Source organism: Bubalus kerabau, chromosome 21 (assembly GCF_029407905.1).
Source record: "Bubalus kerabau isolate K-KA32 ecotype Philippines breed swamp buffalo chromosome 21, PCC_UOA_SB_1v2, whole genome shotgun sequence".
In the NCBI taxonomy this organism is placed as follows: Eukaryota; Metazoa; Chordata; class Mammalia; order Artiodactyla; family Bovidae; genus Bubalus; species Bubalus kerabau.
Genome location: NC_073644.1, coordinates 60787353 through 60804399, shown reverse-complemented (window position 1 = coordinate 60804399; position 17047 = coordinate 60787353). Strand labels below are relative to the sequence as shown.

The following is a 17047-nucleotide window of genomic DNA, read 5'->3' as shown; positions in this document are numbered from 1 at the left end:
TGTTTCCACGAGACTTCCACGACCTCCAAGCAGCACGGCTGCCTGGGCTGTTCTCCAGGCACTTGGAGTCAGCTGGGTCTGGTTGGAGCTGGGCTGATGGAGACTGGTTAGGCACCCCCTGCCCCTGCAACTGGGCATGAGCGAGTGGCCGGCTCAGTGACCTTTTGACTTAGAAGACTGAAACTCCACCATCAGATCGCGCTAACAGCCTCCATTTTGGGACGTGGAGAGAACCATTACCTCACCTTTTTCTTATTTCCAATCAGGTTTCCCCACCCTCGCCAAGCCTCAGACTCAGAGAAACCTCCAGGTTTCAATCCCATAAATACCCATAGGCCCCTAGCTTCTTCCCTGGGTTAGGAAGATCCTCTGGAAAAGGAAATGGCAACTCACTCCAGTATTCTTGCTTGGAGAATCCCCATGGACAGAGGAGCCTAGTGGGCTGCAGCCCATGGGGTCGCAGGGAGTCGGACACGACTGAGCGACTTCACTTTCTGGCTTCTGTGCAGGCAACTCTGTGTCTCCTCCTGTGGCTGCCTCACTTAGTTATCTCACGCAGAAACCCTCTTTTCTAGAAGCATTTGGGGGGTCTCGGTGTTTTGGTTGCCAGGCTTGGGGAAGAGAATTTGCCTCAGTAGCAAGAGCAGTGACAAGGGGGTAGACTCTCTGCTGTACTTTTCCCTTCCTGACAGACTTCGCTTTTGCCACAGAAATAAGAGTAGCCTCCTGAAGAAAACCAGCCTCTCTGCTGTTGCTAGAGCCTCCTCCCTCTCAGCGTCTCCATTCCTCACTCTAAGCCACACGTCTAGCCAAGTGAGGAAGCGCTGCTGCTGAGTGTTGAGGGCGGGCTCCGGGGAGGGAGGGCCAGCAGGGAAGGCTGGGGAAGAAGTGGGTTGAAAAGTGTCCCCCACCCAATTTCTACACCCACCTGGAATCTGAGAACATGAAAGCAACCAGAGTGCTTGCAGACCTCATTAGTTGAGGTCAAAAGACAAAAGTTCCTCCCTAGAGCCCTTGGAGGGAGCTTTGCCCTAGAAACACTCTGGTTCCAGACTCCAGCTTCAGAACTAAGAGGGTGGGGAGGAAATGTGTGTTCTCTTAAGTCATCCAGCTTGCGATAACTTGTTTCCGAAGTCGTAGGGAAAATCCCTAGTTGTACAGGGAACTTACTAGAGGAAAAAATTCTCGTCTATTTTTGCCTCCGTCTTCTTTCAGAGCAGTTCGGGACTCGGGGCGGGCCACGCTTTGGCAGTGATGTGGGGATGGTGATTAGGGTTGTATTGAGGAAAGCAAACAGGAGAAACAGGTGTTAACTTTTGTTTAAGCAGGGCAATAATCTTTAAAGTCAGACTTTTGAGAGATTTCTAAGTTCCTTTCTTCTTAGAGTCTTATTTCTGCACAATCAGAAATTGGGAGCGTGTAAGTGTGTGGATGAGGGTACTAGCCCTCAGGTGCTGGAACAAAAAAGCTGATGGTCAGGGCTCATGGGCACATCACCCCAATTTCACGTCTCCTGACTTTCAGGATTGTGTTAGAACAAACTAAGGGAAACTGTGGACAGGGGCTGTTTTTTCTACTTCCCTTTTGGGACAAGCCTAGTCAGCCACCCCCATCACCTACTAGTATGACCCAGCTTCCACTCTCCCCATTTTTTTTTTTTTTTTTGCTGCAAAAAACCTTATTGTTTCCATTTGGTCCAAGGCTGGGAGAGGGCTCCAGGGTGTTACTAAAGCCTGCCCAGTGGCTGCAGAGCCGGCTTCAGGCAGAAGCCCTGACATTAGGGGGCCTCTTCAAAGGCCCCTGGGCTCCAGAGGCTCCTAGCCATGCTTGAGGGTGAGTCTTTCAAAGATACTTGCCTAGCCCAGCGTTGGAGACCAGTCAGCCTGTACAGGTGAGCAGAACCTGAAGGGTTGAAGTGACTGTGAGGGCCTGCTTAGTGAGATAATTGTTTCCTACTCATCCTTGAACCAGAGAAGGCAATGGCACCCCACTCCAGTACTCTTGCCTGGAAAATCCCATGGAAGAAGGAGCCTGGAAGGCTGCAGGCCATGGGGTCGCTAAGAGTCGGACACGACTGAGCAACTTCACTTTCACTTTTCACTTTCATGCATTGGAGAAGGAAATGGCAACCCACTCCAGTGTTCTTGCCTGGAGAATCCTAGGGACAGGGCAGCCTGGTGGGCTGCCGTCTCTGGGGTCGCACAGAGTCGGACACGACTGAAGCGACTTAGCAGCAGCAGCAGCATCCCCTGAACCCCACACGTGGCCAGGGAGGTAAGATCAGTGCCAGAGGAGAAGATAGTGGGAACACATTTACTCACACTTATGAGAAATTATGTGTGAGTCTTCAAACCACTGTGAATGCAAATGCCATCTCAGCATTTTTTTTTTCACCTTAGCTCCAAATCACTGCGTGCAGTCCCAGATTGTTTTTAAAAGTCTTTCCTCTGGTAACTTCAACTTTCCAGGAGCTTTTCAGTGAATCATTCTTTTCCTTTCTATCTACAAGGAGAAAGGCGGTTTTTGACTGCTCCATCAAAAGATTCATGAATTTCTAATCTGCACGACACCCCTCCCTACTCCCAACCTGCCTTTGCGTCCCTTCATCTTTAAAGCACGGGTGTTTAAACTTAACCCTCTGGCTGCATATTTGAACTTCACAGCCCCGTCAGCTGGACCCACCCCCACCTTTGGTACCTGGTTCCCCTGGTGCAACTATACTAATGTCCTCTGGAGGTAGAGGTTATATGGGGAACCTCATTTGTCAAGGATAAACAAGACACCGCTTTCCACTCAGAACAGGTGGCTTCCATTTAGACCTAAAGAAGATTGAGGCCAACACACCAAGTCACTAGCAGTGAAGAGTGAGTTTAATGGAAAAGAGCATAGTAACTAAGGGCTTCCCAGGTGACTCGGTGGTAAAGAATCCACCTGCTAATGCAGGAGACCCAGGTTCGGAAGATCCCTGCAGGAGGCAGTGGCGCCCCACTCCAGTATTCTTGCCTGGGAAATCCCGTGGACAGAGGAGCCTGGCGGGATTTCCATGGGGTCACAAAGAGCTGGATACGACTTAGCAACTAAACATTAATGAAAGCACAGGATCCTCGGGGAGGTTATCAGGTAGATCAATGTCTCGTCACAAGTAGGGAACCAGACTCCGAAGGGATGGACACTCCCTGCCTCTGTCAGCAAAGGGACATGGAACTAAGAGCAGACTGGATGTCTAGTCCTCTGCCCTGTCTTTTGAGGCTCTCTTTTGAGAGCCTACTATGAGCCTTGCTCCATAATAAGACTAACCCTGTCCTCCTCTCATGGATCTCACTGTCCAGGGAACTTTGCTTCTCCTGAAGAAGCTATCTCTGAATCTGATGGGGTAACTTACTGCGGGCTTAGGTAATGGTTCCCTCCTAGACCTGTACTCTTTTGGTGGATATTTCTTGTTTAGCCAGAAGCTAAACCTAAGGACATAACAGCGGTCCTGCTTACCTGAAATACAAGGCCTAATAAGGGGCTCTTCAAACCCCAGTCCTGGCATTTTCTCATCTTTGGTGATGGCCATCCATGACAGGCAACCTGCCTATCTACGTGTTGATGTTCAGATTTTCCAAGTGCCGAAGGAACACCACCCGTGTACACTTTGAAGCTTCGCTGAGTAGGCAAGTAGTGTAGCAACCATGTGACAAGTATTTCCTGTTTCTAAAGTTTACAAGAACTGGCTTCGTACCACGTATTGTCAGGGCAGTACGGTAACTGCTACTACTTTGGTTTTGGTTTTGCTCACAGGTGCTAGAAACTGTAAAGAGATTGACTTGCATGCTCTCCTAGAACCTAAGGTTTCATTTTTCCCTCCTCGTTATCCAATCCGAGATCTGCAGAGAAGCTTCGACCTGTGGGAAGTAAATACCACCACACCAAAAACCCACAGCTGGGATTCACTCCGTGGCCTCTGAGGGGGCTGGGGGAGGGGAATCAAGGAGCTCAAGTGGGTCTGGAAGCTCTTAATTCTTTGCAAAACTAAGTTGAGGGGAAAGGAGGCTTCCTGGGTGAAAGAAACCAAAATGTTTCTCAACCCCAGTGAGGACTATTCAGTGCAGAGGCTGTCAGCTGCTGGTCTTGCCTTGTGTGGCCGTGATGATTTTCATTGGCATGGACCAGCGCTGTGAGCCTCCACAACACTGCAGGACCAACTGGGGGCCCGTGTCCTGACACAGTGCAGCCCCCCGAAAAGATGGGGCACTTGGTACGTAGAGGAAGGAGAAGCAGAAGTGAGTGAAGCCAGACACGAGCTGGGAATTGGGCTGGGGGGCATTCTCCAGCCCACTCTCTCTCCCCTGATCCGCTGGGGGCCCTCACTGGCTCATCCTGACTCAGTCTATGTATGTGTCCTTTCCCCTAATCAACCCTCCTAGTTGAGGCAGATCTTAGAAGCCTTAGGAGTCAAAGGGAAAACGTAGCTTCAAGTGGAAGGTGAGGTTTAAGCCCCACTTCAACGTTTGTATTGTTTCCATGGCAGCAGGTCATGGGACACCAAGGAGAGCGGGGGCCAGGAGATACACTCCAGCCCTCTCATTTTACTGTGGAAGAAACCGCCTCAGAGCCAGTGACTTCGCCAGAACCATTGCCCATGAGGGAGTGCTTCCAGGACGACACCTGGGTTTTCCGAGGCCCGCTTGCTCCATCCGTCACCCTGCTCCCCTTTCCTCTCACCTCAAATGTCAGGCTGTTTGGCACGTAGCAGAACACCCAAGTGTCCAGAGATGCTTGGTAGCATGCAAGAAAAATCATTAGCCTTCCTGACTCTGCGTATGTTTGTGTGTATTCTAGTTGCGTATGTGAAGGGCTTCTTCTCCAGTGGCTCAGCGGTAAAGAATCCGCCTGCAATGCAGGAGCCACAGGAGACATGGGTTCAATCCCTGGGTCAGGAAGATCCCTGGGAGGTGGGCATGGCAACCCACTCCAATATTCTTGCCTTGGAGAATCCCATGGACAGAGGAGTCTGGTGTGGGCTACAGTCCATGGGGTCGCAAAGTCAGATACAACCAAAGCAACTTAGCACATACGCATGGGTATGTGAAAATCAAAGCTCTCATCTCCCAACAAACTGTCAGATGCAGCAAAACAAAACTGTCCATGGGGAAGGAAGACAGTTGCTTTTCTGGGCCATTATGCTTTGGGAAGGCCTAATGCTGAAGCTGAAATTCCAATGCTTTGGCCACCTGATTTGAAGAACTGACTCATTTGAAAAGACCCTGATGCTGGGAAAGATTGAAGGTGAGAAAAGGGGATGACAGAGGGATGAGATGGTTGGATGGCATCACTGACTCAATGGACATGAGTTTGAGTGAACTCCGGGAGTTGGTGATGGACAGGGAGGCCTGGCTGCTGCAGTCCATGGGGTCACAAACTGAACTGATGCTTGGAGTTTACCACAGAATGGTCTCATGTGTTAGAATAACTGGTATATTTCTCTTTAACATGACCCAGTCCTAAGTCTTAAAGGCACACATTTCTGTGTCATTTTGCAAACATTAAATGTTTTAATGTAAAAGTGCTTAGAGCAGTGCCTACTGAGGGTTAAGGGCTACACAGGGCTTGGTGAGCATCATTAGTGGTGGTGGTGCTGTTGCTTCCATCACCTGAGATGCACAAAAACGCAAGCTCCTGGCTTGTGCTCTGGCTCACACCATGTTACCAGACAAAGATAGCTCTGTGCACAGAGCCTGTAAGCTCTAGGAAAGGGTGTATGTACATCATGGAAACCAGTCCTCTCCCAGGAAATCAAATTGGTATTTCAAAAACCTGACTTTCCCAAGAAATCGGGTAGGGTGGCAACCACAGCTGGCTGAAGATTTCCTGTCTCCAGGGAGAGTCTGAAGGCAGGAGAAGGGGACGACAGAGGGATGTGAGATGGTTGGATGGCATCACCGACTCAATGGACGTGAACTTGAGCAAACTCTGGGAGAACAGTGAAGGAGAGGGAAGCCTAGTGTTCCTCAGTCCACGGGGTTGCAAAGAGTCGGACGCGACAGGGCGACTGAACTAACATCAAGGAGGATCTGGAATGAAAACTGGTCAAGTGAAGAGGGTGTTTCAGGACTGGAGATCTTATTTTTTGGCCACGCTGTGCGACTTGTGGGATCTTAGTTCCCCAATCAGGGAGCAAACCCTTGCCCTCAGCAGTGAAAGCGTGGAGTCCTAACCACTGAAGCACCAGAGAATCCCCAGGATTGGGGATTTCAGATGTGGGACCTCCACCTTGTGTTTTCACATTCACAGCCTTAAGCGAAGCTCCTTTCTGGACATCCCAGCAACTCCTAAAAATAAACTCAAGTTCTTGAAATATTCTGGTTTGCCTTTAAGCTTTCTTTGGCTAGGGGACCCGGGCTATTTTCAGTTCCACGTCCCCAGGTGGTATGGATTTGATCTATCGAATGACAAATGACGCCAGGCCCATAGTGAGGGCTCAGCAGATAACTTGGGAAAGGTTAGCCGTGGGTGGGGCTGCAGCCAGCCAGGAGGCTGGGGAGTGGGGAAGCTCCCATTTAAAAATTCCTGGAACTGCAGGGGGAAACTGATGTGCAGACAGCTGTTGGAGGATATGGGGCTATTTGTGTCTAGTCCAGATAAAGAGGAAAGAACATTCAGGGAGCGTCTAAAAAGAGAGGAAATTGTACCATGCCTGGGGGGACATGGCTGCCTATGGCAGGAACACCCAGCTGAAGCAAAGATCTAAGGGGCTTAGCTCTCCTGGCTCTGGGTGGGTGCATGTGGCCTTTAGAACCATGGCCTCTCCTTTGATCCATCTTCTCACATTTCCCCGTCCTCTTCCCCCACCTCCTACTTCAAGTTCACCTTGCCCCAGGCCCTATTGATCCCCTGGCACTTTGACCAGCTCCCGAGACACGCAGTCCAGGAGCTACACCCGATGCCCTTTTTGACACTGTCCTTCAAACTAATCCCTGCCTGAAGCTGCCCAGTGCCTGCTGAAGGGCTCCAGGTGAACCTAACGTGCCTTTTCTTTCATCCTTCAGACATATACTTTCCTTTAGCATCAGTTAGGAATGCTCTCAGCTGCAGTTAATAGCATAACCAATGACCAGTGGCTGTAAACATAAGGACTTGTCATTACACAAGAAGTCGGGGGGTAGAAGGGCTCAGTGTTGATCCAGTGGCTTAAGGATAGCTGCCACCTCCCAAGTCCATCCTTTTTGCTCCACCAGCTCGAGTATGACTTTTCATTCTTGTGGTTACCTCATGACTACAAGGTGATCATCTCAGCACCAGGCATCATCATCACAGGAAGAAGGAGGGGTTAGGCAAGTTACCCACCAGGTCTGTATCTTGTATAAGAAAAGCAAAACTTCCTTAAGAGTTCCTTATTGGAATCCCCCTTACTACTTAGCCAGAACTGACCCCCGGGCCCCCTCTAGCTACGCAGGAGACTGGGAGGACATGTGGTTTTCCAGCTTCCTTTAGTTGTAAGTGGCAAGGGAGAAAAGGGGGTTGAGCATGCTGTTAGTCAACCAGAAGTGTCTACCATATCTGCCCACTCTAATGAAGTAGAGAAGTCTCCTTGATTGCACTGGAAGTATCCAAGAATTATCTTAAGAATTGATATGGAAGACAGCACCCTCTGGTTTGTGCACTGCAGGAATCTTCTCCAAGTGAAAGAGGATTCAGTGATGACTTTTCCACTCCTGGAACAGAACTGTTTAAATTCCATTCATTTGGCCATTGGCACAACTCGTCAAGAATTGCTATTCATCTTTCCCTTTGTACATCTTGTCTCTTCAGCTGGATTATAAGCTATCTGAGAAGAGGGATCTTATCTCATACCACCTTCTATTGTTAGTTACTCAAATTAGTGTCATGTCCTTTGTGGCATCCAGGACACGCCCACTAATGAAGATAACCCCCGAACTTCATGGGGTGAGTGAAGAGACTACACACCTTCCATGGAATCAGAGCCTCACCTAGGAGGCAGAATTTTTTGGAAAGGCTAACAGATGGAAACAATGTGTTTATAGAACCCAGCATGTTGGCTAGAGATGGGATTGGAGGCTATTGTGCAAGCAGGGTGTAAGTTTTCAAGCTGCTTTTAAAACTAGGTTTGGGGGTGTTACTAAGTTTGGTCTACCCTTCCCCCTCCTTGTAATTCATTCATGTTCATTCATTCCACAATAGAGTCCCTACTAGGTGCTAAGGTTCCGAAAATTCAGCAAAGAACAACCCATTCCTACCCTTAGAGCTTGTGAGGAAGCTGATAAGTAAGCAGTCATAAGAAGCAGGACCACTATAGTCTCATACTCGATGTGTCTCAGCAGTTCAGAAGTTCTGGGTTTAAATTAGAGGGCATTCCCAACCCTTGGGTGGGGTTTGCTTTAATTTCTCTTGGCTAGAAAACCTGAGTTGGAAAGGACTTTAGAATCAGCTGGGGCTTCCCTGGTGGCTCAGACAGTGAGGGATCTGCCCGCAATGCACACGACCCAAGTTCGACATCTGGAGAAGGGAATGACCACCCACTCCAATATTCTTGCCTGGAGAATTCCATGGATAGAAGAGCCTGGCAGGCTAAAGTCCAGGAGGTTGTCAAAGAGTCAGACACGACTGAGTGTCACTTCTCTACAGTTTCTAGAATCAGTCAGTCTTGGCTTAAAATCTGAGTTCTGTCACTGACTGTGGGAGCCCGGGGCAGACGTCTAACCCCTGACCTCAGTGACCTCACATGCTGGTTCTCCGTTACTGCCTCTCAGGTCTGGAAGCAGCCTTCAATACACGCTTGGTGATCAGTTTCATTCTCCTACTTCTTTAAAGTAAGCACCACGTGAAGCTCACAGTGGAGGCAGGGGAGGGGGAGGAGGCTTCCCATCTGCAGTATGGGTTGGGGAGACGGCTGCAGCCACAGGACCCAGACCCTGGTCCATCTGCGGCCTTGTAGCCTTGGCCTGGATGTAACTGCCCTGCAATCCTCTCTACTCCGAAACCACACTCTGCACGGCCAACCCTCCTGCTCGCACCAGCGTGCACTGTCTCCCAACGCAGGCCTCTGTCATTCCCTCTCACTGTCCCCGCCAGGGGTAGCCCACCTGCCCACTGCTCCTGTGTGCCCCCGACTCCCTCTGACCACTGGCGCCCTGCCTGCCCATGGGAGGGAGTGGGGTATGGCTTGCCCAGCAGTTCCAGACCAGCAAATTCTCTGCTACCTGGTGGCCTGATTACACCTTTCCCGGCTCGGTCTATGCCCCTTGCAAGCGGTCCCTTCTCAGGGTTGTCCCTCCCTTAGGGCACTGTGGGCTTTTCCAAGATCTCCCAGCTCTTCCTCTATTGCCGTTAACAACTCTTGCTACTCAGCTTCCGTTATCTGACCTACTGTATGGTTTCTGTTTCCTGATTGGACCCAGGGTATTGAGATCAGTGAAGAGATGCTAGCATCTGTATCTCAGATTTATTTTACCCCTCGAATGAGAAAGCCAGCATAAAGCCTGTAGAGCACTGCTCCGCTCCTTAGAGGTGCTGTGTCTTCTGCTGCAGCCATGACTGTCTTCTCACAGAATAAGGGAAGCGAGTGTCAGTGGGTGCCAGGCACTTGACAGGAGAGTGCTGACGTGTGTGTGGTTAGCCTTAGAGGAAGAGACCGAGGGTCAGAGAGGCTAACGCGGTTACGAGGGGTCATGTGCGCAATGTGGGATTAAGCTGAAGCCGAGGTGGCTAGCCCTCTGAGTCCACACACCATGCTGGGTTTCCGACGAGAGCCCGAAACCCTTGTCCTCACCTGAATGAGAACAAATTTCCTACGTTAACAATTGCCCGAGTCTCCCTGCTCACTCCATGATGAGAAGAGCTGAGCAGCAGGTGAATCGTTCGCTGGAGGTCTTTCATAATGATTTAACCAAGAGAGTGCCTCCTGAAAGGTCTGACTCATGCGAAAGGTGTGAGCCTGTGGTTTCCCTTTCTCTGAGCTGGCCTCCGAGGAGCCTGACCTTGAAACTGATGCTGTGAGCCTCGGCAAGTATGCATTGGGCTCTTAGAAGTGCCACTTTGAGAAAAATCCCATGGGTTACAACGTGGACTAAATGGTTCATCAGCAGTGGGACCAGTTTGTATGGCCGGTTGCTTGAACCTAACGTCCCAAAGCCCGGCAGTCCTTATTCGCTGATGCTTCTCCAGTGCCTAGAGCAGCTTGGTATATCAGTTCAGTTCAGTCGCTCAGCCGTATCCGACTCTTTGCGACCCCATGAATTGCAGCACACCAGGCCTCCCTGTCCATCACCAACTCCTGGAATTCACTCAAACTCACATCCATTGAGTCGGTGATGCCATCCAGCCATCTCATCCTCTGTCGTCCCCTTCTCCTCCTGCCCCCAATCCCTCCCAGCATCAGAGTCTTTTCCAATGAGTCAACTCTTCGCATAAGGTGGCCAAAGTACTGGAGTTTTTAGCATCATTCCTTCCAAAGAAATCCCAGGGCTGATCTCCATCAGAATGCACTGGTTGGATCTCCTTGCAGTCCAAGGGACTCTCAAGAGTCTTCTCCAACACCACAGTTCAAAAGCATCAATTCTTCCGCGCTCAGCCTTCTTCACAGTCCAACTCTCACATCCATACATGACCACAGGAAAAACCATAGCCTTGACTAGACTAACCTTTGTTGGCAAAGTAATGTCTCTGCTTTTGAATATGCTGTCTAGGTTAGTCATACCTTTCCTTTCAAGGAGTAAGCGTTTTTTAATTTCATGGCTGCAGTCACCATCTGCAGTGATTTTGGAGCCCAGAAAAATAAAGTCTGACACTGTTTCCCGATCTATTTCCCATGAATTGATGGGACTGGATGCCATGATCTTCGTTTTCTGAACGTTGAGCTTTAAGCCAACTTTTTCACTCTCCTCTTTCACTTTCATCAAGAGGCTTTTTAGTTCCTCTTCACTTTCTGCCATAAGGGTGGTGTCATCTGCATATCTGAGGTGATTGATATTTCTCCCGGCAATCTTGATTCCAGCTTGTGTTTCTTCCAGTCCAGCGTTTCTCATGATGTACTCTGCATAGAAGTTAAATAAACAGGGTGACAATATACAGCCTTGACGTACTTCTTTTCCTATTTGGAACCAGTCTGTTGTTCCATGTCCAGTTCTAACTGTTGCTTCCTGAACTGCATACAAATTTCTCAAGAGGCAGGTCAGGTGGTCTGGTATTCCCATCTCTTTCAGAATTTCCCAGTTTATTGTGATCCACAATATTGTGATCCTTTGACTAAAGGCTTTGACATAGTTTATAGTGCTCAGTAAATATTCAAGTGGATGAATTTTACATGGTCAAGGATTTGCCATGTTTCTTTACATGTGGGGCTTCACTAGGCTATCTTAAAGTAGGATTTTATTTTAAAAGGTAGAGGGAGGAACACGAGTGTATGGTAGTAAGTAGGAACATGACTTTCATAAATCAAGGCATGACACACCATGGCTGTAACATGCCAGTGACCAGACTACCCTAGTCAAAGCTTGCTTGTCCTGTGTTCATTTTTCCCAGGCGTTAGCCTCTTAGCTATCGCCTATAACTCTAATAACTAGGAAAGTATGGTAACATCCCAGGGAACAGTGGCTTTTTAAACTGGAGCCCTTTGGAAAAAACTGTCCGGTGCCTGGCAGGGAATTCTACACATGGCATCTAGTCCATCCCTAACTGGCTGGCACTGATGTTGTGATGATAGCAAGATCTTAAAATAAAGGGCTGACATAGGTGGTGGAAACTCCGGCAGGGGAGGAAGGCTCAGAAGAGGGTCTTGGTGTTTTTAATAAAATAATCTCCCTACACATCTCAAATCATGACCGGGAAGCTGCCCACACTTTCTATGCATAATCGTTCAGAAGGTTTGCGCTGTAGCTCACAGAAACTGAACCAAATTAGTAAGTGAAAAGAACATTCTCTACATGTTATAGGTATTATAGAGGGAAAACATGAACACACACTCCTGGACACCTCAAAAGAAACCTTGCTTGCTTACTGGAAATTATTTATTTTCCCACTTCCATTTATCACAATGGAAAATGTATAGACTGCTGCTTTTTAGAAACACCAGGATGTGAGCCAGCGGTGGGCCCTGCTTGTGGTTAGTCTCTTAAAATAGTTGTCCCCAGAACAGAAGCAGACAAAAGCCCAAAGTCTTTCAAACGTAGAGGTGTAACGGGGTGAAGTTGGGCAGATCTGACTCAGCTGGTGTGTGGTGTTCAATACTGATTCCTTCACGTGATTACAGAGCCCCTGCTAGGGACAACCTGTGTCTCAGCACAGAGTGGGCGCTCCCTGCGGCTGGACGCTTTGCTTGTCACGTGTCCCCATCACCTGGGGTTCTTTCTAACACACTGGGGTGAAAGTTGCTCAGTCCAACGCTTTGCAACCCCATGGACTATACGGTCCACGGAATTCTCCAGGCCAGAATACTGGAGTGGGTAGCTTTTCCCTTCTCCAGGGGATCTTCGTGACCTAAGAATCGAACCAGGGCCTCCTGCATTGCAGGCAGATTCTTTACCAACACTGGAGGTGTTTGTTAAATGTTTCTTGACTCGACGAATGGTTCTAGCACCCATGGAGTTCACAGCATGGGAAGCTATACAGAATTTCTTGTTCAGTTAGCACTTCTACACCAATAAAATCTGAGGTAAATGAAAATTTAACTTAAGGTATCCTTAAGGCAAGGAAAGATGAATCACTGCTGGCAGCAAGCAGTATTTTAAGACTTTTTAACCTACCTGGGGCAGGAATGATGGGCAGTGCCGAAGACCAGTCATAACACCACTGCCTCATTAGAGGTGGGTTCAAGGGCACACCTTCTCAGTAATCATTCAGCAAGCTGGCCTCAGGGGACAAAGATTGCTCTTTGTGGCAGGGGGCGTGTATAGACCTAGAGCTTATTCATGTTGATGTAGAAACCAACACAATAAAGCAATTATCCTTCAATTAAAAAATCTAAAAATTCCTTTTTGCTACTTTACAGGCACTGCATGTTTTACTTACGATCATGTGAAGTTCCTGAAAAGATTCACATGAACTCTTGTGACTTAATCAAAAGTTTAGCAAATAATTTAACATAAATTCCATATTTTTTCCTGAGAAGGAAAAAAGAATTGATTGTCAGGTGGCCTTTTACTTATAATGGGGAATTTCAGGATCTCTTGCAACATAGAGTTGCATTTCTTCAAGATGTCTCACGACTAGAGAGTTCGGGAATTACTGTTTAGATCTCAATTATTTCTTCTACTCTCGTTGTTAACTAGAGTCATCGAGGATTAACAGTCTTGGGATTGCAGTTAGGCCTATTGTGGATCTCCCAGAAACAGTTCTATTAATACCACTTTTCATCTTCTAGGTACAAATTCAGGAAACAGTCAGGGAGCGAATCTCTCTCAGCCACATGCCGGCTTTCTCGGAGCCTACTGGGGAGGAGCCTACTTTTCCTGGGACCACAACAGAGTCCCTCCCCAACTTAGGAGGGATCGACAAAGAAAGTGCATTATTGGCCGAACACCCGGAGGTAGACGGCTGTACCCAAGGGGCACGGCATGAAGAAAACCAAGGTGACAACACGCTCGGACGTTCTGGAAGAGACCTGGGGTGTGCGCTGAGCATCCCAGAAGCCAGCAGTGAAGCCATGGACCTGGGGCGTGCGCTGAGCATCCCAGAAGCCAGCGGTAAAGCCATGTCCCCCTGTGAGCTGTCGGGGCCTCCCCCCCAGCCCCGGGCTGCCTCTGCGTCCCCTGAATTTGCACATACTGTCCCCGCCCGGGAGACCACGTGCGCTGGGCCAGGGGACGGAGTAGCCACGCGTGGCCTGGAGCGTCTTGAAGCAGGTGGCCAGGAAGCGTGTGATACCGTGGGCTCTCCGGTTGGAGCCCCAGTTGGTAAACATTTGCCTCAAGAAATGTGCTCCCTGGACTTAGAGCTGGCAGGTCAAAGCAAACCACCTGATTTATGTCCTCCCGATGACAAGACTCTGGACGTTCTCTCTCAGACACGAGGTCCTGAGCCTCCCCAGACTACGTGCGGGAGCAGTGGCGAGAGAACCTCTCCCGACTCCCCTCTTTTCATCAGCACTTTCACCTGGAACATCTCACAAAAAGCCAGTAAAGGTGCCACCGGGGAGGATCTAGCCAACATAGAGGGTTCTGCCTCCACGTCGGCCTCCATAGTAAAGGCTGGCCAGGAGAGGCTGAGCCCCAGCCACTCAGGGGACCTTGAGGAAAGATGGCCTCTATCTCCAGAGAGCAGCTCTTCCCTTTGGGCCAAAGAAGGCGGTGACGAGAACTCCAGCCCTGGTGCCCTGGACTCGGCAGACATACCGGCAGGTCATAGTTCAGTAGCGAAGTTTCCTCAGGAGGAGCCCACAACACTAACTGCTAACGTTGAATGTTCTGAGGTGACCGGGGTGAATAGCAACACATCCACTCTTTCCGTTGCCCCAAAAGGCCACCCACCCAAATACCTCACTGTTTCAGTTGCTGGGGACAGCCATGCAGGTGGCTCTCAGGAGAGTTCACCTCGGGCACCAGATGGAAATGCTTCTCGACTTCCTTCCAGTGTACAGTTGGCTCATGTTTTTAATGGTTCCACAATCAAATCTTCAAGAGAGCTAGGACCCATGGCTCCCAGTGGACCTGGGATCCATGTCCGAGTTCCTCAACTCCCAGAGGGAGAGGGTTTTGGTGGCAGTTCCCCGCTTCAGATTAATAACCTGTCTAGAAAGAAGAGCCAGACCGGGCACAGAGCAAACACGAGGACCCTTGAAGAGAATTTCCAAGAAAAAGGAAGTGAAACGGCAGAGAGGGTCCAGCAGGGTTCTTCTGACGATAATTTCCAAGAAACTTTGCCCACGACATCTGTCGGACAAGTGGAAACAAATTTGGTGCCCTCAGACTGCTCGTCAGCCAGCTCCACAGAGAGGAGAGGGCAGAGCTCGGGCACTCGTGTGTCTGTGGTGGCTGAATCTCCAATGAAAGATGACTGTCAGCCTCTGAGCCAAACTCCCCCTCTCTCTAATGTCCTTCTGGACAAGTCTAAAGAGAGCAGTCCAGGATGTTGGGAAGCAGGTAAAAAGCTGAAGATCATAACTCTAGAGGCTTCTGTTTCAGAAACCTGGCCACTGGGACAGCTGACAGATTCTGGGTTCAAGGGGATGGACGCTGGTCTCATTCCTGACAGGATCCGGGCAATTCCTGATGTTCTAAAGGCGGGTGCTGCTGTGCCTAAACCGGGCCCCTCTAAGACAGCATCAGCCTGCAATCCTCAGGTAGAGTATAGCCCAGTAATTGCTAATAACCGAAAAATCCATAAAAGGGAAGAACGAGCTGGCTGTGCAAGTTGGAGTTGTCTTTCCTCCCAGTATTTGAGCCAACGCAGATTCCTGGAGTCATCTGTGGACCCTGTAGAGGGAAAGAAAGTCTGTGTCACAGGCTTGCTCCCAGAGGCTTTCAGAACTGGAAGGAAGGAAAATGCTAACCGTGTGAGCCAAAATCGAGATGAAAACCGACTCAAGAGGGATCGGCCCGCCTTCTTTAAGCAGCTCCTGTCCTGCCCTAACATCTTGGAGTCCTCTGTGGACCCCACTGATGAAATGAGTGTGGGCTGGGCCAGGGTGGAACCACCAGAGCCTTCTGAGTCCACAATGGGGGCCATCGCAGTGGAGAATAAACCAAAGGGTGGACACTTGGACCAGAGACTGGAAGTCCAACCTGCCATCTTGCAAGTTCCGTGTCCCCAGCAAAGTGGGGAAACCCCTCCAAGTGAAAACGGCACCAACCAAAACCAAGGGGACTGTGTGGGATGGGAGGCAGGACAAAGTCACCATGACGGAGCAAAGGGGGACATGCGTTCTGCCATTTTGCCAGTCCCAGGCCCTGTGCGGGGTGGGGAGGCGATGCCAGGGGGACTCACCAGAAGCCGAGTACAGGAAGACAGGGAGAGGCGCTCAGGGGGGCCTGGACGCAGTAAAAGCAACAGAGCAGCATTAGTCTCCCCCGCCCTAGCTCTCTCTAGCGGTCTTGCCAGGGTGACCCCCCCATCTGTTGGAGTCACTACTCACAGCTTCACAGCTCAGAGTGATGACCTCCGTGAGGAGGGCTCCGTGGAGCCCAGAAACCACAAGCATGCCTTTTCTGACTCAGAGGAAAGGCGAGCTATGAAGAGTGAGTGGAAGCAAGCGCCCTCTTCCAGTGGTCTCACCCGGGGGCCTTTTACGTCCTCTCCTGAAAGAAGAGGCATCACAGACTTTTCAAGAAGCCACAGAATTGAGGAACATGAGATAGAGGAGCCCCCCGCTGGGGAAACCAAACCCACAGGCACATCTGGTTCCCCGGCGGGGCCCCTGGCGTCTGTTTCCGGAGAACGTGCGTCAGTGAAAGCTCCTAAGATGCTGCTGGACCCCTACCAACAGGGCTCCACCCTGGGCCATGGGACAAAGTCGGGGGAGGAGGAGAAGGTTGGCCCCGTGGCGGCCCAAGCTAGCCGTCCACCCCCGCCAGCAGCAATGAAGTCACAGGAGGTCAAGGAGAAGCAAAAAACCCCAGGAAGTGGACACTTAGCTGAGGGGGTAAAGAAGAAAATTCTGTCCAGGGTGGCCGCCCTGAGGCTGAGATTGGAAGAGAAGGAGAAGGTGAGAAGGAACTCGGTCTTTGAGAGTCGTAAGCCTGAAACGTCGGTCTCACGCACAGATGAGAAAGGAGAGCCCCAGAGGCCACCTTGCCAAGGCGAAGGGAGAGGTGAGGGCTGTGTTGCTTCCTATCGTAGTTTGCGTTTGTGGACCTTGATGGCAAGTTCGCGGGTCCTCCTGCGCCCCTGTAGTTAGGGTGCATGTCTGCTGGGCAGGCATTGGATGCTGGGACCAAGTGGTCTGACCTGTAGGCTGGTGGGTCTCAAACGTGAGTGACCTTGGGCTCCCCTAGGGGGCTTGTTTAGAGAGATCGCTCAGTCATGTTCAACTCTTTGGGACCCCATGGACTGTAGCTCTCCAGGCTCCTCTGACCATGGGGATTCTCCAGGCAAGAAAATACTGGAGTGGGTT

The 17047-nt window shown here is 50.1% G+C and overlaps 1 protein-coding gene across 3 annotated transcripts in view; it reads left to right on the top strand.

The window, feature by feature from the left end:
* The window catches only part of ALPK2 (alpha kinase 2), a 134192-nt gene that overhangs the window by 76456 nt on the left and 40689 nt on the right, over positions 1 to 17047 (top strand). For all 3 annotated transcript variants that reach the window (XR_008706643.1, XM_055559362.1, XM_055559363.1), the window contains exon 5: positions 13361 to 16745. Coding sequence is in view for 2 of the 3 variants with exons in the window: in XM_055559362.1 (XP_055415337.1) it covers positions 13361 to 16745 (3385 nt within the window). In the remaining variant the exon portion in view is untranslated. The remainder of the gene's footprint in view (positions 1 to 13360; positions 16746 to 17047) is intronic.